The 17803-nt window shown below is 44.4% G+C and overlaps 1 protein-coding gene across 2 annotated transcripts in view; it reads right to left on the bottom strand.

The window, feature by feature from the left end:
- The window catches only part of NOL4 (nucleolar protein 4), a 666365-nt gene that overhangs the window by 116292 nt on the left and 532270 nt on the right, over nucleotides 1-17803 (bottom strand). For both annotated transcript variants that reach the window (XM_085605684.1, XM_085605683.1), the window contains one exon: nucleotides 1832-1945. In XM_085605684.1, coding sequence (XP_085461810.1) covers nucleotides 1832-1945 — 114 coding nt within the window. The remainder of the gene's footprint in view (nucleotides 1-1831; nucleotides 1946-17803) is intronic.

The raw sequence follows: 17803 nt of genomic DNA, 5'->3' as shown, positions 1-17803 counted from the left end.
TAGACTGAGATTGAGTCAGCACGATTTAGTGGAAGAATACAGTACTGCAGAAAATAGGCCCTTTCCAAGATGATGCTCCCACTGAACAATAGTGGCATAGCGAGGGGGGCGGGCACGAGTTTTGGGGCGGCGGCCTCCCTCCAGCTCTTACCTGCTGTCTCGGGCAGCAATCACCCGTGACCCCCACACTCCTGCTCCTCAGTGTGGAGGTCGGTGGGGGGGCACTCCGAGGAATCACCAGCATCCCCCCGCTCCTCAATGTGGCGGCTACGGGGCAGTAAATGCAGGGACCGCCCTGGGCGATCAATGGTCTAGCTACACTACTGATGAACAATACAGGTTCCTTTTTGATTTGTTTTTATTGTAATCTTTTGATTAATAAAATTAATCTCCTACTATCCACTACTGAATACTCATAGTTAAAAAAAAAACAGTGATGAAGGGAATGCTTGAATTAATCTCAGCCACTGGTTACGCGTGGCTGCACGCCAGTCCATTCTTTCTTTTGCCCACCATGCCACCTCAGACTGGAACCAGTCATTTTCAAATCAACCTTGGCCCTGCTCCGATAGGAACAACCCAGCCCAAAATGCCTGACTAGGCACCCTCTCAAAAGAAACACAAGCAACCCCAACATCGGTTTCGGCCTAGTTGGGCCACTTCAGTAGAGCGTAGCTTAAGTCCAATGGCAAAGAGCGCACTGGAGACACATCTGGGCATGACTGTTGCACTAAAAGCATTGCACTGAAGAAAACATAAAATGATGGGTGGAATGCTTCAATTAATCTCAGCCACAGGTCATTAATCAGGCCACAACCTAGTTCATTGTTTTTTTCCCACCATGCAGAAGCCAGAATGCCATAGAGCATTTTCATAGGTATGAGCACCCCTGAGACCTTTAAATCTGAAGCTAACAGATGCATCGCTTGGTTGAGAGAGCTGGCCTTCCCAACGAAAGCCTAATGCAGCTAATGGCCAATAACAGCGGGCTGGTGTACGGCCTAGTTCGGACCGCGCACTCCTTGCAGCGCAACCTCAATACTACTGATCCTGATGCAGTGTGTAAATAAAAAGCATGAGGCCTGAGCATCCCACTGTTACATACACAATGCAGCGGATCGACACGCCACATAGAAAAAAGCGCGTGTCGCTGATCCGCTTCAAGTGAAAATACAAATATAACAGTGCAGGCCCGTGCACTACATAGGAAAACGTAGTCTCTGCACCTTACATGTAATCCATAACTGCACTCATAGCACCAGTGTATTAAATGGGCCGGTACTGTCCGGTACTGAGTAACTGCACTTTTTTATTTTGAGAGGGAGAGTACAGGCACGTCTCAAGAGAAATGCAATACTTTGAATTGGAAAATACCGGCACTTCTAAGAAACAAGCAGGTACTATTGTACCGAGTACCTGCACTTCTATTTTTCCATTTCAAGCACTGCATAGCACTGATCAAAAGAAGGTAAAGGGAGCCCGAAGAACTGGGCACCAAAACAACAGGAAGTGAAAGCGGTGGCAGTGTATCTTATGTGAGAAGGGGCGGTTTCTCCGTAAGAGAAATAAAGAAAAAGGCTTGGGTGGAGTGCCAGGAGTTTATAGCGGTTCCAATATATCAGGGTAGTAAGGGGATGAGGAAGGAGATAAGGGAATATTTACTTACATTCTCACATAGTACATTCTGCAGGATGCACTTTTTAGGTCAAGCGGTCACTATTCAACTAAAACATGGGTTCCACTCTGCTGTCTGCCTACACACACCCCTGCTGATATAAAAAACAAACAAACACAAAGGCATCAAATGGAAGGCCCAGAAAGAGCACGGTACCTGCGGTCTCTCCAGTCGCATCCTCTTTGCCGCGTTCCTACTTTCACTGTCGCACGCCGCGGCCAGGATGTTCTCCGCTACTGCTGAGGTGAGGTGGGAGGGAATAGGTCGTGACTAAAGAAGGAAAGGAGAAATAAAACATTAATATTCTCGTTCCCTGACCAATGGCTCTTGCACTGGCGGTGTGTCGTACGAGCAGAAGGGTTGAATCACTGAACTGTCTGCAATACGACATGAAAGGGCAAATACAGTAACGATTAAAGATGGCGGCGAGGGGAAGGGGAAGGCTGCGGCTGCGGCTGCTGCACAGATCTATCAGGGAGAACTGTCTTGGTTCCATTGTCCGGTGCATTCAATCTGCCTCATTACGCTGCGTTTTGAAGAGACAGTGGAATATCCACTTTGTGGCTGCCAAACACTAGCTGTCCGCACCTCCCCAACGCCGCTGGGACGGCTTTTATCCTTTACACTACGTGACAGAACCGAGCCGCTCTCAGGCCTGGAAGCGCAAGTGGTCCGGTCACAACATCATTCATAGTATAGAGAAGTGTCAGAACGGGTCAGGGTCGACTCAATCGTGAGACTACGGCAGGAATATTAACAGACTCGGTTACAATGGGATGTGCTGAAAGAAATCACATTCAGAAATAAAAAAAAACACAACCATGAAATAAAAACATTGAAACATCTCACTTGTTCCATCAAATACTGTCTCATTCTATTTTTTGTTTAATATGGTAGACCCTACAAAGGAGGACATGTCACCTTCACTGCCCTGAGAGATCAGTAGCGCTTGTGCAAGCTACCTGCATATTTTATTTCATAAGCATTTTTCCAATACCAGCTCCGTCGCTGGGTTCGAGACTGACAAGATCATTCTAGTCTTTTTGCCCATGCCACATATATACCCATAACTATCTTATCTATTAAGGTGACAAAATTCACTAAGATTGAATTCTAGTTCAAATAGGTAACACCTGCAGAGTTTCAAAGTAACACCAAATATCTGAAGGTGCCCAGAGGACCCCAGAGCTGCTCCTGAAGTTGTGCACGAGTTTACAATCACCACTAGCAGTGTGGGTGTCTCTCTAACATGGGTCTGTGCTGTCATCCTGTGGTTCCAGTGCAGTCACTTCCTTTGGTCCCTGTAACAGGACACTCAACAGAATGTCACCAATTTCAGCACCAAGGCTGACCCTATATCCATCACCTGTGGCATTGCTTAACCTGGGCGTTCCTCAGTGTGGAATGCAGTGATTCATCACTTACAACGCTTTGTTACATGCTTCCAAGGAGGAATTGGCCCTCTACTCCGTGGTCGTAAACCAACAACCACTGTGGGAGCGGCAGCACCTGAAGGATCATGACCATGCACGTTATTCTGTATCTATCATCATGACAGGTATTCATCAGCTTAAGGACTTGATCAGCCAGCTGATCAAACATTTACTTGACACTCATAAGCTAAACCCAGATTTCAACATTGGCTACATAATCCTGGTGATAAAAAGAATAGTGTTATTAAAGTTGCAGTTCGAACGATGTCTGTTTGTTGAACATTTGAGGTGGACTTGGTGTGGGGTGTTATTGGTGCTCTGGGGCCTTAGTGCTGCCTTTGAAACAGTGTATCACTCAACAATACTTCCTCTGTTTTCTGACACAAGCTTCCACGCGCGCAGTGTCCCTGTCTCTGGGTGTTTCTATCCTTGAGGTTACCAGTCCTATATTTCATCACCTTAGATAGGCCTGTCTTTGGACCTTACCTGCCCTAGGACCACTGTCCCTGAATTCCTAGACCACATGCGTTTTATTAGGAGGATTCGAGGTGTGTCTTATTCTGAAAGAAAGCCTTTTGCATTTTAGAACGCTATCTGTGTTGTCAGGTCAAAATCAGGGAACCGGCTGGCGGCATGCCTCATCTGCCTTGCCTGTGTGCTTTTCGCTGCCTCAGCGTCTCGCCGTCCGTACCCTTAACTGAGCTGAAAAGGCTCAGCTCAGGTTTCCCCAGTGAGTGATGCCTTCTGACATGGAGGGTTGTGGTTAAGTGAGATGTGGTCTGAACTGTGTTTTTGTATGGGACAATGTAGTGGGTTAAGTTCATGGGTGGATGATAGGCTATGGTATGGGGAGCTGTTGTGAGATGTTGTGTAATGTGATGTAGTGCAGTCGGCTGTCATCAAAGATAGTGTCAGGTGATATGGTGTTGTCTGATGGGTTTTCGTGGTTCAGTGGTGGTTGTTACAGTAGAGTAATGGTGGTGTGGGGTGATATGATGTGATCAGTGAGGGATGATATTTTGTGACGCGATATTGTTAGGTAACTTATAGTGTGGTACAATATGTGGTATACTGTGACAAGGTAAGGCATAATGTGGTATGGTCAGATGGGTGCCATATAATGTTTTACTGAGTGGTGTTAGGTGGTGTGCTGTCCTGATATGTGTTGAAAAGTTGTAAGGTACAGTATGATGTGACTGATGTTCACCAGTGTGTTTTGAAGACAGTGGTGGGATCTGGTGTGCTCAAACGTGTAATGGAGTGATGTATTCTATGCTTCCAAGTGGATTTATGTGGTCTAATCTAGTGTGATATGGAATGGAATAATTGTAGTATTATTTGGTGTAATGAGGTGTTGCGTGGTGTAATGTGAGATGGAGTGATGAAGTTTGTCATGGAGTAGTCTCAGATAGTGTGGTGTATTGAGGCCTGGTGTCATTTGCTAAGGTGAAGTGTTACATGGTGTGGTGGAATAAAGACAATCTGCTAGTGGGAGATGTGGTGTCATGTGATATGGTGTGGTTTTTGTGGTATACTGTGGTGTGTTGATGAATGGCATGGTATTATTCAATGTGGTTGATATAAAGATCTGTTTGGTGTGCTGTGGTACATTGGGCTTTGTTGATGTGGAGTGAAGTGTGGTGCTATGTAAAATAGTATGATATGAATGGTGTAGCGTGGTGTTATACAGTGTGGTGTGGAGGGATGTGGGGGGTGAGGGGCTGCATGTTGTACATTGCTTGATTTGTTGTGTAGTGACTAGGTGTGGAGTGTAATTGGCTAGTGTACTGTGATGTGGTAAGAAGTGACGTAGTGCAAGCTATTCATAAATAATACAGTATAATGTGGTGCAGCATGTATGGTGTGGTATGGTGTCATCTTGTGTGTCACAGAGTAATGTTCAGTGATGTGGTGTAGAATTTTGTTGAGAGTTGTATGTAAAGTGATTTGGTATGTTATGGTGTGCTATGATGGTTGTTGGGAACATTATGTAGTGGTGTGATATGACAAAGTGTAGAATATGGTCTAATGGAATAGATTTGTATGGTATGTTTAGATCTAATTTGAAGCATTATGGTGCAGTGTTGTGGTTTTGTCAGGTGTGCTGTGCTATGGTTCGCAGTGTGTAAGATATTGGGTTACTGGTTGAAGAGGGTGTGAAACCCTTCTTAAGCAGTAACCACAATTCTTTTCAGGGGGAAGTCACAAGTAAACGCTAAATTAACCTATGCTGAACCCTCGATTAGCTTGGCACAGACGAGTTAGACTTAATTCAGGAGCAATGTGTAAAGTATTTGTACAACACTTTAAACAGTAACACAGTGACAACACACCACAAATAGAGCCCACAACAGAGTTAGATGAATAGAGTAATATTTAATAAATAAAACAAGACCAGAAAGAGCCCACAGCCGGTGTTGCCGCGCATTCCAGTATTACTGTCTTTAGTACACCTCATGCTTTTTTTTTGTGCCGCCATTCCATTCCTGTCTCTTTTTCCCACTCTTACAGATTCTTTTTCATCCCAACAATCTTCCCTTTGTCACCGCTTTCCTATTTTGAATCTTTGTTTTTCTGGTTTCACCATTTTCAGCCTTTCTCTCTCTCTTGCTCTTGGTCAAAGTCTAATAGTAAAAAATAAGGCCTGGTCTAATAAAAAGAGTGCCGGTGTCCGCCACCTGTAACCACCTTCAGAAATTAAACACAGGTCTGAAGCCTGCATATTAGAAGCAAACCTTCTAAAGAGCTATTCAGGATCTACATCAAACTAATACATTTTTCACCCCAAGCACCTCCACCACCCCACTGCAAAAGCTATGGAACGACAGACTGTCCGTCCGACTGGAATAAAGTCACTACTCTTCAGGCCAGTTTACACTGATGGATAGATATTCAGGAAAAAAAAACTCTGCTTGAAAACTATCTTTGAGTTATTTTGAGTCTCTGAGCCATTGATAAAGATTGGAAATTATCTAAAATATTCTGCTCCAGACGATGACTCCAGGTTAACCAAATTGGATCTGCCTGTCTTCACCCCCATGATCAATAAGCTGGCAAATCTCTCACTGAACTGAAGGGCAGTACATAAAATGTTGTATTTTCTTAACACTGTTCCCACCCGGAAGTAAATCACTTCCCCAGCAACTTTCAGTCCAATCTCTTTCTCCTCAGGTGATAGAGACCCCCTTTAGGAATATTGTCGGTTCGAGAAGGAGACCACCTTTATGAATATTGACAGTCTGAAATGTAGGCTACCCTTGTGAATATTGGCCAAAACTGCTCAAGCCCAGAGAACAGCACCAAACCTGTTCATTGAGTCCGCTCAATCTTTGGTACCATTCAATGCCATCAACCGCAGTACCTTTGTCTTTCATCTCTCTGAGACTTGTACAGTGGTTGTCCTCATCTGTAGGTAGAATCTCGCATTAAATAAAGCTATTTTGCTACCCATCGTTCCTTACATCTAACTAGAGCGCACAGCATGTGACAAGAATTATTGTGTATTTAACAATTAAGGGCATAAGACAAAGACATTCAACATTTTTCAAGGTGATCAAAGTAGTACCCAAGGAACTCATGCTCATTGTAAACTATCAGGCGCTATCTTTGTAAGAAATATTTACGACCAGTAGACGAGCTACAAAATAATACACGCTTTGTGAAGACCCTCGTACAAAATGGGATTTTATTACATTCAGCTGAGCTGAGCACAACAATCGTGAACACTGGCTGCCCTTAGGGCTCGAGTAAACACGCATACAATTCTGATCTCTTTTATTGAGGCAGAATGGTAGCTGTGGGCTTTAGACACACTATGCTAGTGGCGGAAAAGTCCAGAATAAGACGTCTGTTTGAAGGTGTTCTTGGATGAAAACGCCTGAGAGTCCTTGTCCATTGCTAGGCAACAAAAGTGTATTTCTTTGAATGATACAGCATGCAGCCTTCTAAAAAGTACACAGATGGGTATTCTAAAGGCAATGAGCCCTTTCCACCAGGTTAAGCACATTGTAACAGATGCTTCCTAAACACTGTACATAAGAGTCATTTGCAAACATGGATTCAGTATAGGGTGTCATTCTATCTAACCTGGATTCACTCTTCTCAGTTACGGGCCCCGTGTTTGTGCTTCGGAATGCAAGTGGCATTGGTAAATAAGGATTGACAAAGCAAACAGGTCTGGCCTTGGTAATCATGCATTTTTCTTAATTTATTTTGTTTGCAAATATATGCAATAAACATTGAAAGTATAAATGCTTTACAAAGTACAAATGCTACCTTTTAAAGGTGGCATGAATATGCTTGAAAAAAATCAAGCACTGTAAAAAAGTTTTTTAAAAATCATGACACAGAAAAATAAATGGAAGTGGAGATTGGGCAACCTGACCAGGCACTGAAATGGACGGCCTTTTAGGGGGATAAGTACAATTGCAAGAGCAAAATGCTGTCACTCACATGAAGAGAGCGAATGGGTGAAGTAGGCTGACCACTGTCTTATGCTGTAGCCGCAGTGGGCAGAAATAAAATGTGAATGTCACTTGAACAGACCAATAGATGAAGATGGCTGATCAAAAGCCCTTCTTTGTATATTACATACTGGCAGTCGCCAGTAGGTAGTTATAGTTATGACTAAGTTTCCTTAGGAAGAGCGTTTTTTCATTTGCCAAATTCTTTGGCGTCATGTGACGAATCATCGCGAAATTTTCAAAACGAATGTGCCACTTACTTCAGGTGCTGTTTTGAAAGTTGTGGGGTGATCCATCAAGCGGGGGCCAAGAAAAAGGGGGGGGCAGAATGCTTTATCTTCATGGTAATTTCCATAGGAAACTTTAGACACGGCTACAGCCCGTACTGCTGAGCGGAATTATACCAAAGTTAGCAAAAAGTTAGCTCTTAGTCTAATAAGCACTCTTTTTGTTAAATGGTGTGAATCCGTTCAGTAGTTCCTGAGAAATTTTAGGATTTCTCAGATATACAACTGTGGCCGCGGTGGATCCCCGAACCCTCCCGAGATCTGATTGGCTGCCAACACTTAAAACCATGAAGTGTTGGCAGCCATCTGGTGACTCAGTTGAACCGAGTCACAAGAAAAAACAATTTGAAAAAAAGGGGGCAGGGTAGAAACACCCTGACCCCCTAGGCCTGTAACAGGAGGGCTAGTTGGCCCCCAAAGACCCTCAAGAGCCAAGGGGACTTCATCACCCAAATAGTAGTGCGCCAGGAGGTGCGTTCGCAGAGTGGGGGGGAAGGGAGCGTGGCCTGCTATCAGATCACAGCAATCCTGCTGTATAGGACTTACTGGAGGTAGTAGGAGGGGTAGTTGGCCCCAAGGACGTCCTTGGGGGCCAACTACTGTGGGGTTACCTCCAGACAGTCCGACACAGCAGGATTGCTGAGAAGTTTTCAGAGGCCATGCCCCCTTTCTCCACAACTCTGCAAATGTGCCTCCCAGTGTACTACTAGTTGGGGGATAAAGTCCCCTTGTCTCCAGAGGGAGCCAGAGGGCCAAGAAGTCCTATGCAGCAGAATTCCTGAGAGCTGCTCGGAGGACCAGACCCCTTTCTCCACCACTCTGCAAAAGTGTCTGCTAGTCAAAAAGCCTTAGAAATTCACAAAATAAACAAAGGTTATAGGGACGTTATAGTTAGGAATTAGCATTTAAAAATCCTTAGACATTCACCAAAAAAAACAAATGTTACAAGGATATTACAGTTAGCAAAGAGAATTTTAAAAAACTTAAAAATTCACAAAAAAACCAAAGGTTACAGGGACGTTATTGTTAGGGTCAGATTTTACTCATACAAAACCATTGAAATTTAGGCGTTAATGCTTTCTGAGTAAACTATAACTCACGCCCCCGCAATGCACTGCTCATGACCTCACATATTACATCATTCATGACATGGTCAGTGACATCACTGATGACATCGCTCATGACATCCCAAATGACATCACTGATGACATCAGTGATGACTTCATACTTGACTGTGAGTGTTTTTAAAAAGTTTATGAGTGTTAAATATGTATACCATGGTGTATTGGTGAATCAGTGGGTGTATGAGTGACTGCATGGATGACTGAGTGGGTGCTTGACTGACTGTATAAGTAAGCGATTAGGTGTCTCAGTGAATGGAGTAAGTAAATGGAAAAAGCAGGAGGAAGCAAGTTTGAAGAAGTGTGTCCAGAAGGACCACCAATGGTCAAAATGATTTACAGATTATGAGAGCAAATAATCAGGGTAGATGCTGTGTCCAAGCAAGCTTATTACTAAGCTTGAATACTGGGAGAGGACCCCCATTTCCCCCTCTGAGTGTGAATGTCTACACTGCTTTAAACATTGACATAGAGAATGGATATCATGTGCTATACCAAATATAAAGGTCAGCTGTTATTGCTGGCATTGCAGTAAAAACCTACCCCAATGTGCCTAATCAGATGCTCAAATGGGACCAGATAGAAGTTGAAAAGTGTAGTGCTCAATGCACAGCCTTCTGCAATATCATTACAAACTGGTTGAAACTTAGAATGAAAAAGGGGCCACTGTTTGTGTGCGCTCTTGAAGAAAAGAGAAGTGCCAGTCACCCGCTCTCCATAGAAGGGTAAAGAGGTAGGGGTAAAAGATAGAATCAAATGCAGGTGATAGGTCAAGGAGAAGCAAAACACCTGGTTCACCTCAGGCAAGAAGGATATGTAGATCATCAAGAGCAGCATTCATTCCTATCAGCCTTTCTACCCACAGGGTCTGTGGGTAGAAAGCAGGGCACCTTGATCAAGTGCTCTAGTTCTACAGCTCATTATGGACCATGAGACTGTGAAAGCAGTGGTTAGGGAGGGGTAAGACTGCTGATAGGGAGGTTTCAGTGATTTTGCTTCCGTTGATGTGAGGGGGCAGGCAGGCGGGCTGAGAAGGCCATGAGAGAGCTGGGAATGAAAATCTGGATTTTGGTATGATTGGACTAGACATGGAGGGCCATTGATAAATCTTTTCCTCATTTTCAAAGATAAAAATGATAGTGTCGTGTGAGCACTTAGTAGAGTAGGTAACACGCTGTGATAAGCATATAGAAAGGCAAGAGTTAAATAAATCAAGGGTAACTTCAGTCTCACGTCATTATTAACATTAAAATCTCCTAATAAAACAAATGAGCAAGTATTAAAGAAAAAAAGGCAGAATAAGATCAATCAATCTGGTAGATTTTGAAGGACAATGCCACTTCAAAGACAAATATTTGCCCTTTTATTGAACAAAGGATCTCCTAAAAAGTTAACCTTAAAATAGGATTTGTAGTCGAAATTTGTAGGATATCAGAGACATCATCAGTAGATGAATAATCATTGATCCAAGATTGAGTATTATGGCTACATTTGCTTAGCTGTTTGTAGGAAATGCTCAAAACATCAATAAGTGTCTTAACCAGAGAGTGAATGTTCATTAAACTATATGAGATAAGGTCTGCGGGGGTAATGTCTGAGGAATATGGCATTTGGTGAGAGGGGGGTTCTGACTCAGATTAGCAAATTTTAGTACTACAACCCCATCACCAATGAGAGAATGAAATGAATCCTTTGTATAATTATAATTCCTCCTCATAACGTATGGTAGTTGTGTGGCATACACCCATCTTGGTAATCCATCCATCTGTCCATCTGCCCATCTGTCCCGGCCATCAATCCATCCGTCCATCCATCCATTCATCCATCCATCCATCCATCCATCCATCCATCCATCCATCCTGTAGAGAGTGAAGATGCTGGCAGTTGTAAACTAGAGATACTGAGCATCGCGAGGCACAGGGAGCCGCTGTGCTCCCACATCTGTTAGCAAATGAGAGAGCAGAAGTGTAGAAGTGCAGCATCGCGGATTTTCTAACTAACAGGTTGAGTGTCATAACATGTACCAGGAGGCCATATCCCTCACTCATTTTAAGCTTTCAAATACTACCCAATTTGTTTAGATAAGTCATTACATCTACCAGGACGTATAAGTAGACAAACTCTTATTTACAACCAACATACTTTGGCTGAAACTAGTATGAATACGTTTTTCATAATCTAAAAGTTATGAAATGTAGCACTTAGAACACAAATACAGGTCTCCTCAAACAAGGAACTGATTCATTTATATACAGCAGAATTAGAAAGGTAGCAATGTGCAGCTCAATTCTCTCTACATCCATAGGGGCTTATTTACGAGCCCTTGTGTCACTTTTGTGCCGCCGGTGAGTCACTTTTTGTGACGCACCAGCGGCGTAAAAAATGTTGCGTCATATTTACAAAGTGGCGCATCTCGGTAGATGCGTCACTTTGTAAACCCCTGTGCCACATTATACCTGTATAATGTATGCAGGGTGGGCGTTCCGACGCAAGTAAGCCTCGTAGAAGTGACACAGTGAAATCTATGAGATTTCACTGCGCCACTTTTAGGATGCAAATGCGTCAATATCTAACGCCTGCCTCATAGCAGGCGTAAGACTGATGCAGGCACATTTGAAATGGGACTGGCCCATGTGAAATGACCCATTGCTGAAGTTGAGTCACTTTTGTGACACACTCCAGCAATGCGTAATTTGTGCGCCTACAGATACGTCAGAAATACTGACGTATCTGTAGCTCCTTGCAACATGATGTGTCATACTGTAAATATGACGCATCCAGCATGTCGCAAGGAGGGCGCAGTGAAAAGTGACGCATCCCTGTTTTCATGCAGCGATGCATCACTTTTCATAAATGAGGCCCATAGTTCTTAGGGCATACATCCTTATTCTACTCCCAGACCACTATTTCGCAATATGTCAGTGGGCTGCGTGTTCAGCTATTTTATTATATGACACTGAAGGACATCTTCTCCAAGGAGTATTAAGGCTTTTCACAGAGATTAGCTCCATACTTCAGAGCTGGTGAAAAACTCGTGCACGATGCACACACTGTGGAGGGACAAAGAAGCGTGACAGAGGCATGAGCATCCAAGCCTTGATGGCAGTTGGAGCTGGGGCTTGGTGTTCTTCATGGACAGAATTCATAAATGGCTTTTCTACCAAGGCGCGTGAATGGGACAGTGTAGGCAGATGGCTTCAACAATAGACGCCTGGAGACAAGCTCTTGAGGAACACTGTGTGAGATTGGAGATTCTCTAAACAATTTTATTTTAGTATGGTGGGTGTTACCGTTTGCATCATAATTTCCACATCACTGGTTGAATATTTAAAGTGCCTCACAGGATATATGATAGAGAGACAGGAGCAGTTTGTCCATACCATTAGCAAGAGTAGAAGATAACGCTGGGGCCAATGATGTCCTACCCTCCCGACGGAAGGGATTCTGAATCGATGAATGCCCCTTGGTTAGAGTTTGATCACTGCGCAAGGGCAACGGATGTCATTTCTCCTCACTGCACATTGGTGTGTATACTGTTCACATCTATGAAAAGACGAGCATGACTTTGAACATGATAATTCTGCCACAGTTTATTACCATTCACAGGGTTGAGGCAAACAATATCATTAGGTCTGGTTTGACAGTGCAGCTGTTGCCAGCTGTAATGTGATCAACCTTAAAAATGAGTTTTCAGGAGTGCTACAGAGAGGGGCTTTGGCTCCACCCACATGGTGGTAGCTAGGATTACATGTTTTGATTTGGCAGAAGTTGTGTACTTCCAGAAAAAAGTGCTTCCCGTCCATGCACTATTTATTTGGGTTGTTTATCCAGTTGCTTGAGCCAGCAGTATGGCTGTCTGAGCTTGAATGTTCAGGGGCAGAACCATGGCATTGTAATACTGTTGTCTTCGATAACTAGATCATTTATGGTGTTTGTTTTTCTCTGGGAACAGGACATATGGGTGGAGGGCAATCACGAGGAATGTATTATAGTTCCAGTATCATCCCATACCAAGAAGACACATGGACCCTTAGATTATGACAATATCTAGAATTATCCATGGGAGTCCTTAAAGCTACAAAACCCTGTACAAGAGGGAGATTTCACACACTCACAGCTTTTGCCTTGATTTTAAGATAAAGTGCCTTGATAAGGGTTTGCAAACAATTAGCACTACATCTGCTGCAAATTATCATAGCTGATTTCATATACTATTTGCTTACTATGTGATAGGTGGTTTAATTCCTACCCACCATATAATACTGATGATCTGTAAAGAGTACAGAAAGCGTCTGTCACTGCGGGCCATCATTGGAATGTGTCAGACTTTAGTTACATCCCATGATGTAAACTAAGAGGATTGGACTTTTGTTATGCTATGTTATGTTATCTGTATTTGTAAAGCACTCTATCAACGTGAGGGTTTCCTGGCATTGTGCAGGTGTATGAGGCTTGCCCCAGGAGCAAGAGATCTTACTCAAAGACCCCGGTCTTCAACTTCTTGTGGAATTCAAAAACAGAGGAGGAGGCTCTAATGTGTAGATGGAGGTTGTTCTGTACTTTAGAAGTGATGTACTAGAAGGCTCATCCTCCGGTTCTGCTTTTGTGAATGTGAGAAATGCGTGCTAGAAAGAGTCCGGCTGAACAGAGATGCATGGAAGGTTGATGGAAGAGAATGTGGTTGTGCAGGTAAGCTGGGCCTATGCTGTGTAGAGCTTTGTACGTGTGGGTGAGGAGTTTGAACTGTTCATGTTTGTGTATTGGAAGCCAGTGGAGCGCCCTCAGGTGTGGTATGATATGAGATTAGCGTAGGAGTCTGGCTGTTGCAGTCTATATGGTCTGAAGTCTCTTTGTGAGATCGTTAGTGACCCATGTGTAGAGAGAGTTCCTATAGTGCCTGCTGGTGATGAGGGCCCGGGTGACAATCATACTGGTGTTTTGTGATAGACACTTGTAGATTGTTTCAGCATCCTCAGAGTGTGGATGCAGGATGCTGTGACGACATTGACCTGGGAAGACATGTCTAGTTTGTTATCGACTATGATCCAGAGGTTTCTTGCCTGTAGGCTGGCTTTGGCACCAAGGTCTGTAGGCCACAAGGTGGAGTCCCACGGTGATGCATCCTTTCTGAAAATTACCACTTCTGTCTTGTCGGTGTTCAGCTTGAGGCATTTGGACTTCATCCACATGGCCACTTTGGTCAAGCAGGTGGTGAATTTCATTTGTGTGTTGGGGGATTGTCTGAGAGGAGGATGTTGATGTTGTGGACAGGCATGATATCGGCCAGTAGGATCATGAAGATAGTGGGGCTGAGTGAGGAGCCTTGAGGTACTCCACAGGTGCGTTCTCTTTCTTCAGAGAAGTAAGGTGCAGGTTCACTGTTTGAGATCTTCTGGTTAATAATGAGCCGATCCATTGGAGGGCGGGTCCCTAAATGCCAGCCCTGTGCAGCTGTCTGCTCAGGAATGGGTGTGAGACCATGTCAAACGCTGCAAAAGATCCAGTAGGATGAGGGCCACAGTTTTTTGACTGCTTAAGATCATCCGGATGCCATCTGTTGCTTATATGACAGCTGTCTCTGTGCTGTGGTTGGATCTGAATCTTGATTGTGTGGTGTTGAGGATATGATTGTTGAAGAGGTGTTTGGTGAGGCACTGTTGATGGCTTTCTCCAGGACCTGGGCTTGGCATAGTAGGAGGGAGATTGGTCAGTAATTTGCAAGCTTGTCCAGGTCTTCTGAAGGCTTCTTCAGTACAGCATTGGCAGCTATGTGCTTCCAGACTTCCGAGAATGTGACTATATCAATGAAAGTGTTCAATATGAGAGCAAGGGCTTTGCTGATGGGGTTAAGTCCATTTTTTAAAGGCATGGTGCTGGTTTGTTTATCATGATGTTATTGAATATGATGAATACAGGGTCCAGAATGTGGTTTTAGCACAGTGGGTGGGTTTGGTTACGTGTTGTGTGAGTCTAATGTTTCCAAAGCTTTCGAGGAGGGCGACTGAGTTGAGGTCGGTGAGGTCCTCTAAGTGAAAGTTGAGGTGAGGCGACGAAGTCCATTATGTTGCTGGTAAAATTAATGCTGTGTACTTACAGTTTTTAGGTCCGGGTGCCGCACATGGTGAAGTTTACTGTGATTCACAGCTGGAAGGAGAGGTGCTCTATGTAATTGGATTCGGTGTCGCTGGAAGTGCTGTTGGCGGTCTTATATGACGATCTTATATCCAGTGGAGATGGCAGTGGCTATGTCCAGTGATGATGCTGGGGTTAGCCAAGTCACTTATGTTAATTCATGAGGAAGTGGAGTTGTGGGACCCCGTCGTCCAACAGGTCCCAGATCTCTGTTGTATGTGTTGAGGAGCATGGATGAATGTTAGGTGTGGGTGGAGATTGGTTAGAGCATGCCTGCGTGAGTGGTGTGCTGGATACTGTTGGTGCGGTACTGGTGGGTATTGGAGATGTACGTGTGGGCATGAGAATGCAGGTGAAGAGGCTGGAGGCGCAGGCGAAGGGACGTGTTGTGTGGTGCGGCAGAAGTGCTGCCAGCGGCTTCCACGGTTGATAAACGTGGCTGGGTAGCGGTGTGTCAGGGGAGGACCAGGGTTCCTGGCACTCAGGGTGGTTGAGGTGCAGTGGAAGTGCAGACTGGTACAGAGGGGCTTGCCTTACAGTATGCCTTCAACGTTGAGGCCACCATGAAGAAGCTCCTGTGTAGGAGAGGAGTGCAAGAGCAGCAGTGGGGAGCCCTGAAGGCAGGAGGCAGAAGAGTAAGGAGCACAGGAGGAGGAGTGCAGGAAAACAGCACCGAAACATGAGGCAGAGAAGCAACGTAGGAAAGACAGAGAGAAGAAGCACAACAAAACGGGTCAAAGACAGAATGCATTTTTTCTACTGCGGCATACAGTGGGAGTTTCTCCCCTATTTTTTTGTTTTATCTATCTTATCACTGTATTGATTGTATGGAGTCATCTCCATTGGTGATCTATTACTCATACAGGCTTCAAGAGACAATTCAAGTTGCTTGTAATTAGTTCATATAATTGCAACAACAGTAATAATTAGTCCTATTCTTATTGCTATTACTGTAAGTTATTAATGTAACGTTTAACTATTATTATTGTCTTTTTTTTTTATTTGTTTTTATTGCAACACCACACAACCATCTTTAGACATAGTCATCAGATGAATGTTACATGCTACCCATGGGGCTATTTCACTAGTTACATCATGACAGTCTATCATTATTGTCTTTAATTATTAGCAATTACACTGATAATAATTTTGATGATAATATTGACGGTGATGATTATTATTACTGTTGTTATTTTTGCTATTATTATTTCTAATGCCAATACAATCGTTTTTAGGTCGAGCCTAGAGTCAGCGCACATGTGCTGCTCTGCGAGACTTGTTGCAGTGGAGTATGGAATAGAAGCCCCGCACACTCTCCATCCATATTTGTCATTATCTTGTGTCATTGTCCTTCGCAAATGCTGGCTTCTGATTCCTTAATAGGGTAGTTAGTCCCGCCATAGTACCGCCTTTTCTTCATTTGTAACCTCCCTTGGCGACTGGCCCTTTTACTTCGCTTGTTACACGGTACGCCTTCTTTAGTCTGTGAGCACTATTTTCATTAATGAGTTTCTCTTACTGCAGGCAGCACATGGGTGTCTGCTTTCAAAACCAAAACAGGCGCCCGCTTTCACTTTTACCCAGGTGCCCAGCATTATCTCAATCCCCCATCCACCTTTGTCGCCTTTGTGTATGTTTCCCCCCCCACCAACCAGACCTAAAGCCGTGCCTCCTCCACGTCTACATTGTCGCTATCCTTGCTAGTCTAAGTGAGAAATGAAGTGGGCTGTGTTTGCTCTTTCTGGGAGTCATACCTACTACGACTTGTAGGGCGCAGACATATCCCAGCAACAGGCACAAAACGCAACGAGCTATCCCCCGCTTTCCAGTTTCAGATGACCCCTTTCTTGCTTTGCGCAGCAGTGTGTTCACTGCAGCACCTTCCGCTTTTTAAGAATTTTCTCTTTTTTTCTGAGATTGTATTTTAAACTTGCTTAGTAGAATTGGGGCTAATGTGCACAATTTCAGGCACACAGTTGGTTCTAGCTTGACCCAGGGAGGGAGGTGGTCACTGTGGGAAACTCTTCCCCATTTCTCTGTAAGTGGTCGGGTGGATAAAGCCCCGTACCGGAGGGCAGGGCCGGACTGTCTACCGGGCGTTTTGGCATGCTGCCGAGCTGGGGGCGGATTTCGCTGATGGGGACCTGCGTGTGCTGAACGAAATTTGTTTTGCTTTGTTTATTTCGAAGCACACGCAGGTCTCCATCAACAAAATTAGCCTCCACTGCACTGACATCAGCCCCCAGCTCGGCAGCATGCCAAAACGCCCAGTAGGCAGTTCGGCCCTGCCGGAGGGTGGATGGCCAACATAGGTCAGATAAAGGATTACTAGCAGGGTGACTAGTCCCACCCACCTGCTGCCTCTCCATTTCCTTGTGCGTCCCCAGTCACTACTGCTGAGATAAGTGCAGAAGAGGAGCGTCAGCCCTAGGTTCACCCCAGCCATGACTGCGGGGGTACCCCTGCTTCCGACCACCCGGCTGGCGTGGACAAACGTGCCGTATCAGATATTGTAGGGCTTTATTTGTGCCGGAGGTGGGCACCAGCAGGGATAAAAAAGGAACCTGCTAAAGTAGCAGAAAGAGAAGTAGAGTGGTGGAAGAGAGAGGCATGACATGGAATCAAGACTAGGGGGGCTTGGCCCTGGAATACTAATATTATTATTATTTTCTTACAAATTAATCACTGCAGC

Source organism: Triturus cristatus, chromosome 5_1 (assembly GCF_964204655.1).
Source record: "Triturus cristatus chromosome 5_1, aTriCri1.1, whole genome shotgun sequence".
Taxonomy (NCBI): domain Eukaryota; kingdom Metazoa; phylum Chordata; class Amphibia; order Caudata; family Salamandridae; genus Triturus; species Triturus cristatus.
The sequence above is the reverse complement of the archived record's forward strand: the minus strand, read 5'-3'. Positions and strand labels throughout refer to the sequence as shown.